The sequence below is a fragment of the Pleurodeles waltl genome, chromosome 3_1 (assembly GCF_031143425.1).
Source record: "Pleurodeles waltl isolate 20211129_DDA chromosome 3_1, aPleWal1.hap1.20221129, whole genome shotgun sequence".
Classification (NCBI taxonomy): domain Eukaryota; kingdom Metazoa; phylum Chordata; class Amphibia; order Caudata; family Salamandridae; genus Pleurodeles; species Pleurodeles waltl.
Genome location: NC_090440.1, coordinates 1,916,610,782 through 1,916,629,069, shown reverse-complemented (window position 1 = coordinate 1,916,629,069; position 18,288 = coordinate 1,916,610,782). Strand labels below are relative to the sequence as shown.

The 18,288-nt window shown below is 41.7% G+C and overlaps 1 protein-coding gene across 1 annotated transcript in view; it reads right to left on the bottom strand.

The window, feature by feature from the left end:
• RPA1 (replication protein A1) overlaps positions 1-18,288 on the bottom strand; it is a 210,108-nt gene that overhangs the window by 141,329 nt on the left and 50,491 nt on the right. The window contains exon 5 of the mRNA XM_069226140.1: positions 7,038-7,126. Within this exon, the coding sequence (XP_069082241.1) occupies positions 7,038-7,126 (89 nt within the window). The remainder of the gene's footprint in view (positions 1-7,037; positions 7,127-18,288) is intronic.

Genomic DNA, 18,288 nt, shown 5'->3' with positions numbered 1-18,288 from the left:
GTCTTTTCTGCCTGCCAAACTTGTAATGACCCCCTAAGTCATTAGGACAGAACGAAGATCACTGTACTCCCAAAACGAAATATCCTTTGCCCAGTACTTTTTCTTTAATAGATAAAAACATTTCATTGCACAGGCCTCAAGGTCACCTTGAGAATTTGTATGAAAGCTGTAAGTGCAACTGAATTTCAAAACCCTAACTGCAGGACAAGCGCTGTTAAGCTCAGTCCCAGATTTGTGAGAAGCAGCCCACCATTCACATCATGGACAAGATGTCCTGACAAGTGTAACTTTGAGAACAGACATGTACGTCATCCACAACTTTAGACTGTCTTTTGTTGTGTATATAGCAGCCCCTCTCCCAATTACTAATTCCTATACAAACCAGATTTGCAGGTAAAGGGGAGTGCCACTAACTGTATACTTCCGAAAGGCAGCGACTTTGAACCCCACACCCTTTTCTGGGGGAAATACTGCTACCTTCTGGTCTTAAACTGTCTATGGCTTCACCTTTTGAAAACCAAAACACATCATTAAGTCTAATCAAGCATTCTTTTTCCTGATCATGTTCCGCCATCAGTTTATTTATTTCACTGAGCAGATCACCTAGATATGTCAATTACAGATTCTCTCAATCAAAAATCCTTGTATATGGCAACTGTTTCCCGTGACTGATAACTTTACAACCAGCCCTTTTCTACCAACATTACTGAAGTTAGGTGTTTCAACAATCAGTTCAGGCACAGCACAGAACAATCTCTTTCGATCCTTTGAAGCCTTTGGCAAAAACTGTGAAAACTGTGTCCGTTCTTTCAAACTGCATCCTCATTTCCATAGTTCTCATAAATCTCTCAGCACCCCCATCAACCACACCAACTGCTCCAGGAATCAACACCCCCCAAATCAATACCTATTCAAGGGTAGCAAATAAAAAAAAAATGCTTTGAGACTTGCACCCCACTTTCGGGTTCATGAAACTCTACAAGTAAACCAGCTTGGCACAACAGCACAAAGTATGCTCCCTCTTGCAGCTGATCCTCTAACCAGGGCAAAAGCACCCTACTTCTAAAAAGTAGTGAAACCAGAAACATTTCAAGGAACCTTTCAATGTTGAACCTAATCTCCATTCCTAAAATTGTTGATGTATCTGTAGATCACACCTATACTACTACCCCAAAAACCAGCAACAGACAACTGGGCATCTGAATATATCACAGTACAATTCCAATGATCTGTGCCCTGCTTCCCCTCAGCACAATGCGTGTGAACAGATGCCGATGGTCGACCTCCAGTCATAGCAGACATGAGGAAGTATGCCACTGTGTTGTATCATGTCCTGAGAGAGCACCCAGAATTTGAGGCCCCAGAAGCGACAGTATTAGAGGTGTGGAATTTTTAAAATAATCTACTTGTCCAACGGGCAAAAAAGCCCCTGAAATCTGCTTGTCCTATAATGAAATCTACTTATCCTACCTACGCTCTGAATCGGCTACAGAGCCTGAACTGATACACAACTACTTTTTATTTTTATTTTGCTTTAATGAATGTACCTAACAAAATGAAAACTGTTACAAAATTAAACTGTTTTTTTTTATGCAAAAATGTGTTTGCAGGGAGCCTTCGAAGCGACATAGGTGTAAATTATAAATAATTTGTTATGCTTACTCATTTTGACCATAAGCTGCTCCCAATATAGAGAATAGTCAGACAGTCAATAATGGGAGGTGGCTAAATCATGAGAATAGAAACAAGAAATATAGGTTACATGTGTTGTAGGTGCATTAATCCACTTTTCTAGGATGATGATTTAAAATTGTTACCAGTTACACAAAGTAAATACACTGGAAAAACGAATCCACTGAGCTTTCTCACTGGGCAGGGAATATTTGACTTGAATGGGTAATAATACAGACTCATCTTTGTATGAGGTATATTTAACCATATCTTTGTGTTTTTTGGTTAGAACCAGTGACCTACAGACCCTGCAGTCTTTTAGTTGCTTACGGATCTATCTCACAAAGGACTGGTGCTATCTCATTCTAATTCTAGCAAGCTATTTATTTTTTAATACTTTTAAGTAACACTCATTCTTCAGCCTTAACATTTTTCTATACATTTTTTTACCTTCATGTATACTCCTGCATGCATGGTGCGTCTGCTGGTGAACTGACAACTAGAATATAATCATCTTCATGGATCTGCTGAATTTTAGCTCACAATCGTAATTGAGTCTATAGAAGACAGAGGCTAAAAAACAGCCCAAGAGCCCTACACACACCTGCAGCAACACATATTCCACAAGTACCGTGAGCAAACAAAAACATTCTTCATGGGCAAGGAAAACCATAACAGGCACACATCCATCCTGCTTAACACACATGCAGAGAAATAGCCCTACACACAGACATACATTTACTCAGCCTGCGTCCCCAGCATGACAGTCTCCTTGCAGGACACTCCTGCATAAATAACCCTGCATAATCACACACATAGAGCCATCCAGAGGTATAGTAATGGTGCAGAGGCCCCAAGCAAGGTAACTGTACCCAAATACAACTCTGTGTGGTAGTAGAAGACTCAGTTTTGGGGGCCTGTGAACCTCTCTCTCTCACCTGGGCCCTCATTCACATTCCACTGCATTTGCATACTAGTTATAGTGACACCAATTTAACGATCACAGACGCATGCCCTCCTGGAAAGATGTGCACCGAGCCTGCAGGCATAATTCCCTGAAAGAAAAAACACATCTCGCAGTGATAAACAAATCCACCCTGCAGATACGCCCATGCATTCTGCAAAAATACAGTTTCTGTAGGGCACAACCTCCTAACACATACTACAACAGATGCATAACTGCAGGGGGTGATAACAGCACGGAGGAGACAATGATGGATGGGGAGGTTACTTGAAGGAGGTGCTGTGAGATGGGGAGGGGTAGTGCAGAGGCTGTCGTGTGGAAGCGCTAGGCAAGTGCAAGTATGGTCGATAGTAGATTGGAAGAGAATGAGTAGCTCTGCATTTATGAAATGGATGAGAGGTAATTGTACACATCCAGTAGTGTGCTTTTCAAGGTCTAACACAATAAATGCCATAAAGTAAGGACATAACATAATACAGGAAGTAACACTGTTATAACACGATCTTGCGAGATTATGTACGTATAAATGCAACTAGGCATATTGGAAGCATTAAATGAAAGGGTCTGCACTGTGAATAAAATGACAGCAACTTTTCACTAATTCGAACACTAATGGCAAGAAAAGACTCCGGCAGCATCAGATGGAGGCAAGTAGTAACTAGTGAAATGCTAGTCTCGCACAGACTATACTAGACTGTCACACATGGACGGTCTCTAGAAAAAAGGGAGAGGTCCCGCACAGACTATAAATGATCAACCTGTGCAGTCTTCAATTCCTACAGTGACATAAAGGAAGATCCTTCAGTCAAAGGAGTCTCTCCACTCTCAACCTCTGTTGCTCCCTCCCAGCCAGCACAAGAGAATCGGACCAGGCACTCCTTGGGCGCTATGAACAAAGTTATTACGGAAGCAATGCACATCTGAGGGCTTAATGAGAGATGTGTCAGAGGCCCACGGTAAGCGGTGGGCAGAGATAAGAGGGCAAGGGTGGTGATTACCCTTCTACCGCACTTGTATCTGCTCCAAGTCCACTAAGCATCTATGGCCTCACTCTGGGGAAATGCGAATAGAAACTGATGTTGTGACACACACGCCACTAAATTACTCAGTCACACCCAAGCTAAATTCACGGAAGCTACACCCTGGCTAAATTACCAATAGGATGAAAAGGTTTTCAAAGGGGTGGGCTCAGGATTTCCCACAGCCAGCCATGTAGTAGAGTAAAGCCATGCAATCACAGACCTTCATACATCACCCCTTGTAATGGTATTTCTAATGGCTAACCTGATTGGCTGTGAGCACAAGTTTGCCACATATCTGCCTAGTCTTTCCGTAATTTAAATCCCAGTTGTCCATTGGACAAACTTGGCATTAAGACTTGTTGTCCCCAGGGAAAAGCTTCATGGCTCTGCGGTCAAGCAACATAAATTCCCCAGCCCTGAGTAGACACTATGGGAAAGGTGCAGAAAATGTTGGAATCTCTTATGGTTGTCTGTTGCTTTCATCTTCCTTCTAGTTTAAAGGATTATGCCTCTATATACCACCTATGTCACTGTGCTGTACGAAGTGTGTGGCATGCCACGGTGCCAACTGCTATCAGATTTGTTTTAAGGTGTTTGTGATAATATGGTGTGTGCATTATGATTTAGATGTTCATCAGTATTGATTGGTGTGATAAAGGATGATGTGTTGAAGTGCTATAATCTGTAGAATATGGTGTTTAAGTATGTGTGGTGTTTTCTCCTATGCTGTAGTGAATATCAATGCCTTGACGACTGTTGTTGGGTGGTATGACGTTTAGTGGTGCAGTCTGGTTACTAAGGTCGTGGTTAAGTAAATGGTGGCGAGGTGTCCTCTGGTGCAGATGGACAATGCCATTTTGGAAACGTTGTCCAGCTTTATTGGAATTTCCCAAAAATCCCAAGTATGCACCTGAAAACGTAAGCTTTTGTAAAGTTCCAAGAATACTCTACTTTGCTAAATTCATTCCAGGAAATATTCTGCTTCGTGGAAAGCCTGCATGGCAAAATTATACCAATGTATGCATTTGAACAATTAGCTTTATTCCTTAGATAGGCAATTTTATTTTCTACAATAAAACCCCCATGGCCCCTTGAAGTATGAAGGTGTTCCCGGACCCTTCCTTCCATGAAAGACACTTACGCCTGCATCAGACAGAACTACATTGGAAGCAGTTTCCAGGGAGTTAAATAGATTTATATTGACATTGTGATTTTAATACATATGTAACCTAGCATAAAAAGCACAAAAAGCGGTTTTATGCTAAACAGCATCTATGGGGACTTTGGAAAGAGTAATACAAATGCAAAAAGCTACAACAGTGGGCAAATGTAGAGATAAATAACCACCAATGCTGAAAGAAAATAAAAAATCAAGTGTGGTTAGACAAAGCACAAAAACAGAAGACTCTGTAACCCGTTTCTTGGCCACTTAACTCACCTATAAGTCATCTGCTTTTAAGATATTACTCTACATGACAACCACAAAAGTCGAGGTATCTATCACCAAAGTCGTTTCCAAGGCACATTTTTGGGGGCCTTGTTGGCATGGAAACTCAGAAATATGCCTCAATTGCTTTTCATGCTACGCTTTCCTCTCGGGTGAAACCTAGAATTCATCACAATTTAGGTGAGATAATTTTGTGGCATTGAAGAGAGGACAAGGAGTATTTTGGGCTTATGGCATCACATTGTTGGGTTTGGATGTAGTCAAGGTCCACCAAGTCTCACAGAGTAGAGTGTGAAGCCCCCGACTGTGCAGCCTCTAATTTAGCAACTGCATCCCAAATAGTAATTGCATGATTAGACTAAGATAAATACTACACTCCCACGCCAATTGTGGCATCTCCCTAGATGTAGGAAATTGTCTTTAATTTGGACTTCAAAGCCAGCAGTGTCTTACATGTCATCTGGCTTCCTGTCTTCTTTGGAAGATCTGTGCTTGAAACCTAATGCAATAGGCCACCATTGCTCAATGTGACTTAAAAACAAGAAGCTGATCCACAAACTGAGGCAATTTGCAATTGATTCTGGGACACAACGTGGGGCATCATCAACATGGCTTAACCTTAAACACTAAAAAACAAAACCACAACACAAAGAAAACCAAATCACAAACAAAACCAATTCACAAATTCAGCTTTGTACAGGCTGCAAAGCAATCCCCTGCAGCACCAACAGTGAGCAGGAGCTCATAAGGTCACCCTACCTTGAGATGAGAGTATTATGTGAATTAGGAGATCCTCAAGGATTCATGGTGAACTTTGGGGCCGAAAGCATCTAGCCATAATAAATGTATCTAGCTATTTAAAGTTGACTACACACAGGAAACTGGCAGTAACTTTACTCATCAGTGTAGTGATCTAAACGTTGCTCAGATCGAAAGGGTTTTTGGCAGTTCTGACTTACTTGTAAATGTAAGCATTTATTCTTTCAGATGCAAACATCAAAGACGACTGAGCAATTAGACAAGGGCAGAACCACCAAAAAACACCTCAGTACATCAGAGTGCGAGCAAATGAGAATTTTAACAAAGGAAACAAAAACACTGACTTTTCTACCTTCCATGTTTTCCCAGTCCAGGTTTGAATTCACTCACATGCCGATCAATAAGCTGAGCACCAATTGTTTCAACGCACCAATGCCCCCATGAGATTTAACAGCACATGGAAAGTAATAGTAATATCAGCAGTTAAGTCTGCAATTCAGGAAACTGCAAAGGAGTTAAATTCCACCCAACGCAAGCTGTTCAAGGTGACGCAACAGAGCCTTCCTTTTTCTGTGCCAGTAGTCCATTCAATGTTGGGGGAAACTGGGTCACTGTTTCTCAGGACTGCACCAGTGACAGACCTGCATTGCAACTAGGCATTCCCTGTCACTCAGTGATCCAAGAATATGAAGCATTTTCAATGACATTACAGTTTTAATAAACAAGGGTCCAATTGCACTGTGAGCAGAGTTGTATGTTCTCTATTCAGTCTATGCAGAGGATACATTAGCAAACACTGCTTTAAACAAGTCATCCTTTCATGATGAGTTAAAAAGGCATGACACAGCTCTACAAGTTCTGAAAAGGTTTCTCAATCAAACCTCTATGAAAACAAAGGGCTCAACTGATCCATAAGTTGATTTCAGGCTGAAAAGAGGATATAAATGCCATCTCATAATCCAGATAGAAACAGAAAAATATACTAGGCATCAGGAATGAAAAGACAAGGTTTATGACTTTCCTGCCTAACGCCAAAAACGTATGCATCTTCCAAAATCTCAATTTTTAGACACTGCTCCTGAAAGGAGCACAGATCTTACGTCGCCACTCTAGCACAGATTAATGGAGCCTCCTCTCTCTGCCCTATTAGCTTGGTTTGCAAAACTGCACATACCTTCATTATATGGTACAGGGTTTCCAATCTTCCCACCAACCAGTTCTGCTGATTTCAGGACCTCCAGTTCCACCACAACCACCACTCGCCTGTAAAACAAAGACATTAACATATTAGAGCCAAGTAACACCTGCTTTTCACTACAAGGAAAAGAACTGCACGCTGCCAAGCCAGTCGGATCTTTTTATTGCTGCAGTACCCTTGGCTCGATCTACCAAATATTAGCCATCAGAAAGGACTTCCCACGTTAACTCATTTATGGGCTCATTATTGTAATTACACAGGAGGTATCTCATTAAGGTGCATATCCACATATATCATGGTCACATGCCACAAGTGCCTAAGTAGGTATCCCAGAAATGTCTGCATAATGTTTGCATAGATTTGGTAATGATCTTATTGGCTGTGCAAACACCTCAATATGAAGAGGTTAAGGCTTCTTATAAACATCTGTGATGAGATATTGTTAAAGAATGACCAAGGGCCAATTGTGAAAGCCAGAGCAATTCATAGACTTTTGAGTCACACAAATACCAACAAGCACCCTAAAAATCATATGTAGAACTGGAAGGGGGCTGAATATAAGAAAATCAAGCACACTAGACTAGCCTGGAACTGTCGCCGTTGAGAATTCTGAATACATTTGTAGGCAAAGTACAGACAAAATGACATTCGGCGGCGAGTTGAAAAATACTCCCAGGAGCAACACACAGGGGAACATAAAATATTAGGTTAAAAAGCTTACAGTGTTAAACATGGGCTGTTCACAATTTTCAGATGCACACTGATGAAATGGAGGAATGAACCTTCATAGAATGACAAATTTCTGACATGGAAGTCACAAAATAATCTCTAAACTGTGCCAGGATTAGTTCATGCTGTATGCCAAGGGAAAAGGGTTGTGAAACTGTAGCATTGAACATGCATAGGAACAAACACAATCAGAATATACTTCTTAGGGACTTGCATCCAATGCTACCTCTCCCCCCCACTTATCACAAAGCGTGGAAGGCAAGGGCGAGCACAGTAGCGTTTGCGGTGGGTGCTCCGTTGCTCTGCTTGAACACTTACCTTGGCATGAAGCTGTACAAAAACACTACTTTCTAAAGGTTTTTAAACTCTGTTCTAGTTGTAAGCCTGCAATCATTGAAATAGTCAATTGTATTTCATTTATTCAGCATTACATTTAGAAATGGGTCCAGATCATCTGCATAGTGAAGGTCATGGGTGGTACCTAAAGAATGTAGTTCTCAGTGGTATCAGAAAAACCATTGGCCAAAAGAATGGAAAGTGTGGCAAGACAATCAGAAGACAAAATACAATTATCTGTGTGCATTAGAGCCCATGGGCTAGGTGAGATGTTTCTCTTTGGAAGAACCGCCCTAACAGCATGCTAATTTTCAGCTAAAGTGCGAGGCAGAGAGTCTTTTTAAGAATTAAATCATTATATCATCAACCTGTACAAGAGTTTTGTAGGCCTTAACTGAACATTGCATTTCAACGCGATTTTGCATTTGAAGCTTGCACGACAACATGTACTTGGCTGAACTGCTGACAAGGACAAATTATTTTTTCCCTTTCCTTCGTTCGTTCGTTCTTTCCTGTTAGTTTTGACCTATGTGTTGGGCACAAGTAACATTTCAAGATGCAAATGATCTATGGTACTAAATAAATGACTAGAGTGTTAAAGCTTTGTTTTATGACCATTTAACATATGAAGAGAATTACTGCAATGTTAGATTAATCTTAAAAACTGTTTCTTTATGAATAGGCTCTGTCAAAAAGGCGCGCGAGAAAGGCAATGCCTTCATTTCTTAATATTGCTTACCTGACTTGTTTTCTATCTATCTTACACTCAATGGTGTAAAGAAACCCAAATGCTTCAGTTCACTCTAAAGAACAGTTAAATGTATGTACGTTTAGAATGCTCTTTGTTAAAACTTGCCATCTCAAAGGAAGCTGTCCTGTTCACATGAAGACATCTGCCTCTGATTGGTCAGAGCCGAAGATTATCTACCTAAACTTTATCATTTGTTCCAGTATACAATGTTATAAAAGTGTGTTTTCAGACAAGACCTTCAGAGAGTGAGCACCGACTGACACATTCTGACTTATTCCTTTTGCTGTTATGTCTTGGATTCATTCCAAGACAGATTTTATTCTGCCTAAACTGATTACTGAGACATTCTACTTAAAACATCAATGAAATGCTCTATTATAATACTATATTCTTTCATATCGAGAAGAGAGCTCGAGTTCTACAGAAATTTAATTTTTCCCCAAAAACAGATTAGATTAGGGACTAGATTTTACTGGGCAACACTACGGGCCAGATTACGAGTCTGGCCATCACTAGATCGCCAGACTCTCAGTGGCGCCCGGACCGCCGTCAATGCGGCGGTCTGAGAGCCATATTATGACCAATGCAGCCGTGCCACAGTCAGACCGACAGCACCTGGTGATTGAGACAGTCCTAATCTGATAGGGCAGCGCTTACGACCTTGTACCTCGCCAGCGATTTTATGGCAGTAGCACCGCCATGAAAAGGCTGGTGGAGGACGGGTTGCAGAGGGCCCCCCTGAACTTGGCATGGGCAGTGCAGGGGTCCCCCTGGCCAGCACCCTCGCAATGTTCACTGTCTGGTTTTCAGACAGTGAACATTGTGAGGGTACTGATGCACCCTGCATCCTACAGCATTTCAGCCAGCTCGATTCAAAGCCGAAGACAATGCTATAGAGTGTTTGCCGCTAGGCCAGCAGGCGGAAATTCAGGTTTCCTCCCGCTGACCTAGCAAGAAACTCTTAATGGGTGCAGCGGGGGTGTAGCCACTATGGTGGCAACCTCCCCGGCGGAAGTTCGGCAGATGGTCTACACCGTCCGCTGAACTCTTAATAAGGCCCAATATGTTTTGTTCTGTATACTGACTGAGAATAATGATTTGCTAATAAAGAATATGATGAACAAATGATTTAATAAAATCTTTAAAATAGAACACAAACTCTCATTATTGACTCTAATCGAATGAATAGTTTTGATTTATAAATGTGCAGTTCTTCATCTTATTACCACATTCCTCAAAGACCTCGCCTCTAGGGCTCAGAAGAGGTGCAGGATATTTATATTCCTGAAGGCTCCCAATAGTCTTCAGGGGCTTTGTTACAAACACTATAGTCAGCAAATTATTTTTCTTTTTATCCTTGTAGACCTGTGGCTTTGTTGTTTGATGTTTTAAGATCAGAAGGCATACACCAGCTCCCAAGCACATGTGCAGTCAGGGCAGAGCTTATCGTACCCAGATAGTCTGCTATGAATCTCAAGCCACAATCAGAAAAGGAAATGTCTGTCTTTCGCCTCTTGCTAACGTTCAAAAGACTTAATTTTTGCCGAAACCTCACTTTGTTGAAGGACAGCAGTGTAAATCAAGAGAAGGCTAACCTTTTTCTTTATTCAGTCCCTCTCCCTGCCATGTGTGGCCACCACATCCTCAGGCTGCATCCTGAAGTTGGGTCACAAAGAGATTCAAGACAGTACTGAACAAGCAGGCAAGTTTAGGTAGTGATGGTGGAGCTAAAATGGGAGTGAAGGTTAAACTGAGTATACCATCTTCGGGAAGAATGGCTATGCAAAGGCCAAGCAACAATCGATAGGAAAAGAGTAACAGAAGTAACATACTCTAGGCCGATGATAGTTTACTGAACAATAGTGCCTGCTACTATTTCTGTATTTTTTTTTAGATCAAGCGCGCAAGTGCTTTGACCTGTTGTAAGTATTGTGGTTTTTTTTTGTTTTTTTAACCACGCCCCAACACTATCACGCATTCATGGGCATGCCTTTCAAAAATCCTTTATCATCATTGATAAATGCTTTACAATTGTCCCTCCTTGGGTTGGTTTTGTTAATGCCTTGGACAATGACCCCGTTACATGGATAACAGCACTTTTACAAATACATTTGACTGCGAGCGAACTTGTTTTTCCTTTTGTGTCTCTCTTTGTGCTCATGCTCATGGTGGCCGTGGCGCTTTAAATCGGCTGGCGTATGTCAACTGTTTCACATTTCATTTTCAATGTATGTGGCAAGAAAAGTCCAGTTAGGAATTTACAACGTTAACAGCTCTAACTCGAGCAAACGCGAGACTCATTGCATTGCAAATGCTTGTTGTATCTAGTCAATCACTAGCAGTTTCGAAAAATCCGCAGGGACCCTGAATTTGCTAAAAGTGCAATTTTTAGCAAATTTACACTAGATGGCGTCACTCTTCTTAAATATCTAGCAGTTTCATTAGAAATTGAATAAAGTTGGTGCTGCTGTGTAAAGTTATGTTAACTAAGTAGGATTACACTTAAAATGTACTATGCGAGCAGCACCAAGAAGAATGATCGGGGCAAGAAATCGAAACTGAGCAAGCGAGAATGAGCACAGAGCACAACTGTTGACGTACTTGCAGATTAATAATTGCCTCGGGGTCATACGATGAAAATACAGTTCAGAGAATCAGAAAGAGCCCAAGTTAGTGCTCGTTAGTACTTCAGCCGTAGTACTGAATTTGGTAAATGAGGAGAGACTGTGGATCGAGGGCAGAGGATGATTAAGCAAGTGTGTACAAGGATGGAGGAATGAAGTGATGATTAGTCATATAAATAAAACGTTAACAAAGGTAACATCAATTCAGTCTGCTGACCAATGTAAAAAAAGGGCATCTTATAAGTCAAGCATAAATGTCACCATTAAACAACTACAAAAAAAAGCAAAATAAAAACACATCCAATGCGTTTATGAAAATTAAGTTCCTTTTATGGGCTGACAATTGAAATCCAGACACTGAAACATGTACAGGGTTATGATTTCGAAATCAAGTCCAAACATCATGCAGTACCAATGGGCTAGGCTTTCATTTCTGAGCCACAAAGGTGGAGCAACAAAGTCTGATGTGAATGGAAAATGAATCAATGCTAACAGACTAAGCCTCAGTGGTTGTTTGCATTAAAGTCGGACAGAAGGTAAGCCCTTGCGTGCAAGCACCACTTGATAGTAACTCAGTGTACAGACCACAGTCCTACAGAGAACCAAGGCACACATCCTTCAGTTCCCACTTGCGAGTTTCTACTCAAACGGAAACTCCACCAAAGGAAAATTACACAAACAGTATAAGGGAAAGAAAAAATAGCAAAACCTAGTGAAACATTTTACGACATTGGATAACAATTTTGAACAGCGCTAGTTGATATACATATCTTCCAACTGCAAAAGAAAAATTTCACCACTTGCACTTAATCTTTAAATTACTTGGCCAACACAAATACTTGTACAATTACAGCTCTTTCTGCAAAACATAAGTGAAAGGGTCTTAACGTGGAATTCCAAGTAATAAAAATCAAATTAACAGATGTCCCTTATTTTTCAACCTGTGATTTCCAATAGTTACATAAATGTAACATGAAAATACCACGAAAGTGGGCCTGAAAAAATCCTAAACAGCTCTGCTCGTCCACATCTAACATCAATCCCATTTTTCAAAGCTTCCTGAAAGGGCGATATTGAAGTTCACAGCATCTGCCACTGAGTGTGATGTCATTGGCACAAACCATAGCTGCCACTTTTCAATGCATCCATGCATGATGGCACAGCTCTTCGATCTCTAATCTGAAATGTTCAACAGTGGCAACCCCTATAGACTCCATTACTTAACTTTCTCTTCAACAGGGCAGCGACTATAGGCAGGGCCACTGAAATTATACGATACAGTGGCCGTGGCTTTTTTCATATTTTTTATGAATTTACCACATAACCCACCATCTGCTGCACAAACTGTCGATTTTAACAAAAAATTGTTTCTAGCTCAAACTAATCAAAAGTTACTAAAATATGGCAATGTGTTCATGTGCAGTGGAAAGCCATTCGCAAAGGTTAACTTGTCAGCTTTAATTTGCCTATTTCTATATTTAGTGAAATTACGAGGCAAAATATTTGCCCAGTCAGTATTACCATTGACAAAATACTGAATTAATTCTATCTGAAATGTGGCCACATTTTGACGCATAACTTGCCTTTTCTTGTCTCATAATTTAGTCAACACTGCCACGTAATTCCAGTGGCCCTGGCTGTAGGCTCTGCGTCATCAGCTTTTTTTGGACTCTGTGTATTGTTCCTCCAGTAGCCTACAAATTATGCTCTTCACATGGACAATGTATGCACCCAAAAATCCAGAACCAAAAATTAAGAAATGCTCCGAGGTACTAGAATGTGCCAGCTTATCCTTCTACAACTCTGCCCATACTGAGCCCTCTTGTGTGCCGTTCAGCTTCAGAGAAAAAGCGGCCAAACTCAGGGAACATGTTATTACGATACAGGTTCCTATTTCAGTGTTTCATAGTTTCAGCGTTGGTACTTCCGGAATACGTTGGTGCTCATCTTCCCACGCAGTGGTCAGAGCGACCGCTTTTGGAGCTGGGGGTCCAGGTTCGAGCCTCTGCACAATGTCCTGTGATTCTGGGCAAATCACTTAATTTCCCCGCGCACGCGGCAGCGCATGGATACGCGCTATTTAAGTCTGTACATTTAATTTCTGTATCTCATGCAAAAACAAAAAACATTTATTAAAACAAAAAAATGAACGCAAAAGAGTGTCTCTCACATGCTGCACAAACAAGATAGGTGACTTTTCATTGACTAACGCGACTCAAGTAAGCACTGGCTTTGAAGTCTGCTCTGCCTGGGTCGCCACGACCCAAAACTTGGTTTCAAATGAAACTGCGGTTAAAATGGGGTAGTGTGCTAACCTAAGCAAAGGAGGCCCAGGGGGCGTTTATAGAACACGTTGAGCTGCTGTGGGTAAGACCCAGAAAACTTGAAGCCGAAAGATCTGGCGTCTCAATGGCTGGTTCCGAAGCCATTCAGCTGTGGGGACGCCGCGATGGACCCTAAATCGGATTCCTGATTGCACACCTGGGTATGTGAAAAACACTGAAGAGGGATTTATTTAGAAATGCCCCTTACACAGATTTAACTGCTCCAGACAGGCCTAACAAAGCTCTAGGCATCCATCGCATCATTTGCGCCGCACATACAGAAATTTAAAGCGTGAAAACCCTATGTGCATTATTGGGAATAGACAACGGTGCAACATCAATAGATCAAAATCATACCAATAAAAGTACAACGAAGTTTAATTTCCAAGATCCCTCTCATGTTAGTAGAGCTCTCTAATAAGAGCTAAAAATAAAGCGCAGACATGGACACGTTAAATCCACACATGCCACAACCCTAACCTTCATTCGCGCCCCCTGCACCCATGTCCCATTCTTTTATAGCCTACAAAGTACTACGCGCTAAGTACTCAGATTTTTCGCAGGCAATCAGTACTACAGGAAGCACCTGTGGTGAGTAAACATGTTCATGTTCCAATGTCTAACATGGGTCAATCTTGATAAAAGTTTATCAGAAAATCTGTGACAAAGGAAAAGTGGAAATAATAGCCTAATACACTGGAAACGTTTTTTTTTAAAATATATATATTATAAAAAAAACTAAAAAGGCCCGCTGCAAACAGATCCCTACTAATGTTATTGGATCCTACTGTCCAGCGGTTCAATAGATGTTCAAGGTCAGATGGAGAAAAAAGAACCTGGTCACTCTGCTTATTCTATTTCGCACTGAAAACCTAAAAGAATTTGTTGCCCCCCAAAAAACAAACAAACAAAAAAAAAGCCGTAGAAAGACGCATCCGAATGCTCTGATCTTGATATAGACTTTGTTTTCTATCTGCTGTGCTCAAACGCTGTGGGCACACTGCACAGGCCTGATATTTTCGTAATACTTTAAGTAAAAGGGGGTTTCTTTTTAAAATCATTTCATCTGGCTAAGTTTGTCATGTTTAACAGACTGAACTCAACTGGTGGCTATTAAAAACAATCTGTGCAGTTACTCTAACAACAAGTTGGAAGAAGGAATATGTTATTTACCCTGTAAGCATCTGTTAGTGGCGTGTAGTGCGGTCGATTTACATGTTCTGCATACTCCTGCCATCTAGTGTTGGGTCCGGATGTGTACAGGTAGTTTTATTTCGAAGAAAGCCTTTCAAGTCACAAGGTAGAGTGATTCGTCCTTCTCGTTCATACTAAGCATGGGCATCGACTCCATTGTTAGATTGTTTTCCCGCAGGTGGGTGATAATGGTAAGTGTAAGTTATGAGGTGTCCAAGTGAAAAGTTGTAGAATAGACTTCAGTAGCCACGCGTGTCTGGGTGGGCGCATGTGAATCTACAGCACTACATGCCACAATCAGATGCTTACAGGGTAACATATTCAGTTCAAGGCATGCATGTGTGTCTGTAGATACACCTGATCTGCTAAGACTGTAAAGCAGTCCCCCTCAGAAGCAGTGGTCAACCTGTGGATGTTGAAGTAGTTTGAAAAAGAGTACGTACCGTTGCTTGACCTACATTGGCTTCTTGGCGTACTTAAACATCCACACAATGTTTGGTGAAGCTGTGTGGTGTGGACCATGTAGCTGCTTTACATATATGTCAGCTTTGGGAATGTGCCTAGAAAAGCCATGGATGCTCCCTTTCTCCTAGTAGTGTGTGCTCTAGGAGGAGTAGGTAAAGGTCCTTTGGGTTTAGCATAACATGTCTGAATGCATTTTCTTACTTATTAATCTATGCCTGATTTGGATATAGGGTTGCCTTTATGTGGAGGTAAAAAAGCAACAAAACTTGTTTTGTTTTTCTGAAAATTTAGTTCTATCAATAGAGAACATAAAGGCTCTTAACATCGAATGTATGGAGAGCTCTTTCTGCAACAGTCTGGTTGTGGGGGAAAAAAAGGTAACTTAATGGATTGGTTGAGGTGAAAGTGAGAAACCACTTTAGGGAGAAATGTAGGGTTGGTGCAGAGAACAACTATCTCTATGTACTGTATCTCTATGTAGTTGGAAGAAAGGCTCTTCCAAGGTAAAGTCTGGAGCTCACTAACACATCTAAGTGAAGTAATGGCACCTAAAAGTGCCACCTTCCAGGGAAGGAATTGAAGGGCGCACAAGGGTAGGGGTTCAAATGGAGGGCTCATAAGTCTTGTGAGAATGGCATTAAGGTTCCATGGAGGTGCAGGTGGAACCTGTGATGGAATAACTCTTTTGAGCTCCTCCATAAAGGCTTTAATCACTGGGACCTTGAACAAAAAAAAAGTGTTGCATATTTTGTACATAGGCAGCCACTGCAGCAAGATGCACTGTTAGTGTGAACGCTAACCCAGCCTTTTGTAAGTGAAGCATGTAGCAGACAATGTCTTGTACAGTGCCTTTGAAAGGGCCAATTGGTTTTGAGTGACAGTAGTAGACAAACATTTCCACTTTGCCACATAGCAAGCTTTAGTGGTAGGTCTACCGGTTTCTTTAAGAGTGTCCATACATTCTGGTGGCAAATTAAGGTAACCAAACTCCATGATCTCAGGAGTCAAATTGCTAGGTTGAGAGTTTTAGGATCTGGGTGCCAGATTTCTCCATTGTTCTGAGTGAGAAGGTACAGCCCGTTAAGGAGTTTCTCGTGTGGAATTACGGAGCGGTTGAGTAGTGTTGAGAACTAGGGTTAACAAGACCAGGTGAGAGCTACTAGGATCATTGTGAGAGACATCTGCCTGCATTTACAATGAGAAGGAGAGGAGGAAAAGAGTAGGAAATATCCCTGACCAATTCATCCACAGTGCGATGCCATTGAATAGTGGGTGTAGGAGCCTGGATGCGAAGTTTGGGCCTTTTGCATTTTCTGTGGTTGCAAAAAGGTTTTTTTCCAGGGAACCCCCATTTCTGGAAGTATGGAAGTAGGATTTGTGGATGGAGTTCCCATTTGTGGACTTGCTGGTACTGCAAAGTTGTTGTCCGTGCCTGCGAGATACTCTGCTATCAGGTTAATTTTGTGATGCAATGCCCATTTCCAGATGGCCTACGACAGATGTGTAAGTTGCAGAGACTGTGCCTCTCTCTCTCTCTCTCTCTATCTCAAACACATCCCACCCACCCCGCCAACCCAGAGTTTATAGATAATACACGGCTGTCATGTTATCTGACAGGACTTGGACAACCTTGTTAATGAGGTGAGGAAAGAAAGCTTTCAAGGCAAGATGAACAACTTGAAGCTCAAGGCAGTCGATATGGTGACCCTAGTGCGTGGCGTTCCGTATACCTGGATCATGAGATCTTTCATATGCACACCCCATCCCGTGAATGAGGAGTCCGTTGTGAGAGTTATGTGGGAACAGGGTCCACATGATGGGATTCCACCATTGCAGAGAGTGATAAACTGTAATGGATGCATGTATAGGCGGACATAGGTACTACAGCGGTACAGGAGGCCATCATCCCTAGAAGAAGCATGGCTGTCTTCACTGGTATCTGCTGATTTGGTTGAAATTGAGGTAACAAGGCCTGAAAATTTGTGAACTAAGGCAGAACTTGGATAGGCTAGCCCGATTTGTGTGTTCAGAGTTGTTCCTAGATATGGTTGTAGAGGTTGTAAGTGGGACTTAGGAACACTGATTATGAATCCTAGGCTGTGAAGCAGGTCTATTGTTACCAGAGTATTCTGGTGATACTGATGATGGTTTGTGGCTTTGATAAGCCAGTCGTACAGGTAAGTAAACACATGTATCTTTTGTCTGTGGACATGGGCCATTACTATTGCCAGACACTTTGGGAATACGTTGCCTGTTCCTCCTCCTCTTCAAAAAAAAAAAAAAAAGTTCTTCCTCTTGAGGCTCTGGTGTGAGAGGGGGGCAAATGTCTGACTTCTATCTCCGAAACCTCTTTCGATCTCAAATCATTTGGTGGATTTCGGAACACTCTTAGGCGTTCATCGAATTCCTTCTTTTTCTAAATCGGGCGGCTATTTGGCCTCAAGCATTTTTCTTTGTTTTTTCGATGTAGAGGGCATTGTCTTCTGGGCTGGTCGGTAGATGTTTCCTCTTCAAGGAGAAACCCTTCTTTGCCAACTGTTCTTAGTTGGAGCTTCGGCGATCTCTTTGAGATTCCAGGCTTTTCAAAGTTGATGCATCTTTCGCCTTCTTTTGTTGACAAGTGTTTTTTCAGAGTTCTTTCTCCACCAGAGACCCCCTGAAGGTTCCGCATGTCTCATTTTCGTAGGGTGTGCCTGCAGAGGGTGAGCATTTCAACCGCAAGGCTCCCTTTTGCGGCTGCAAGTCTGTTTTTTTTGGGATGGGGGACTCTGGGGCCTTCACAGAGGTGGCCAACTCTCTTACCT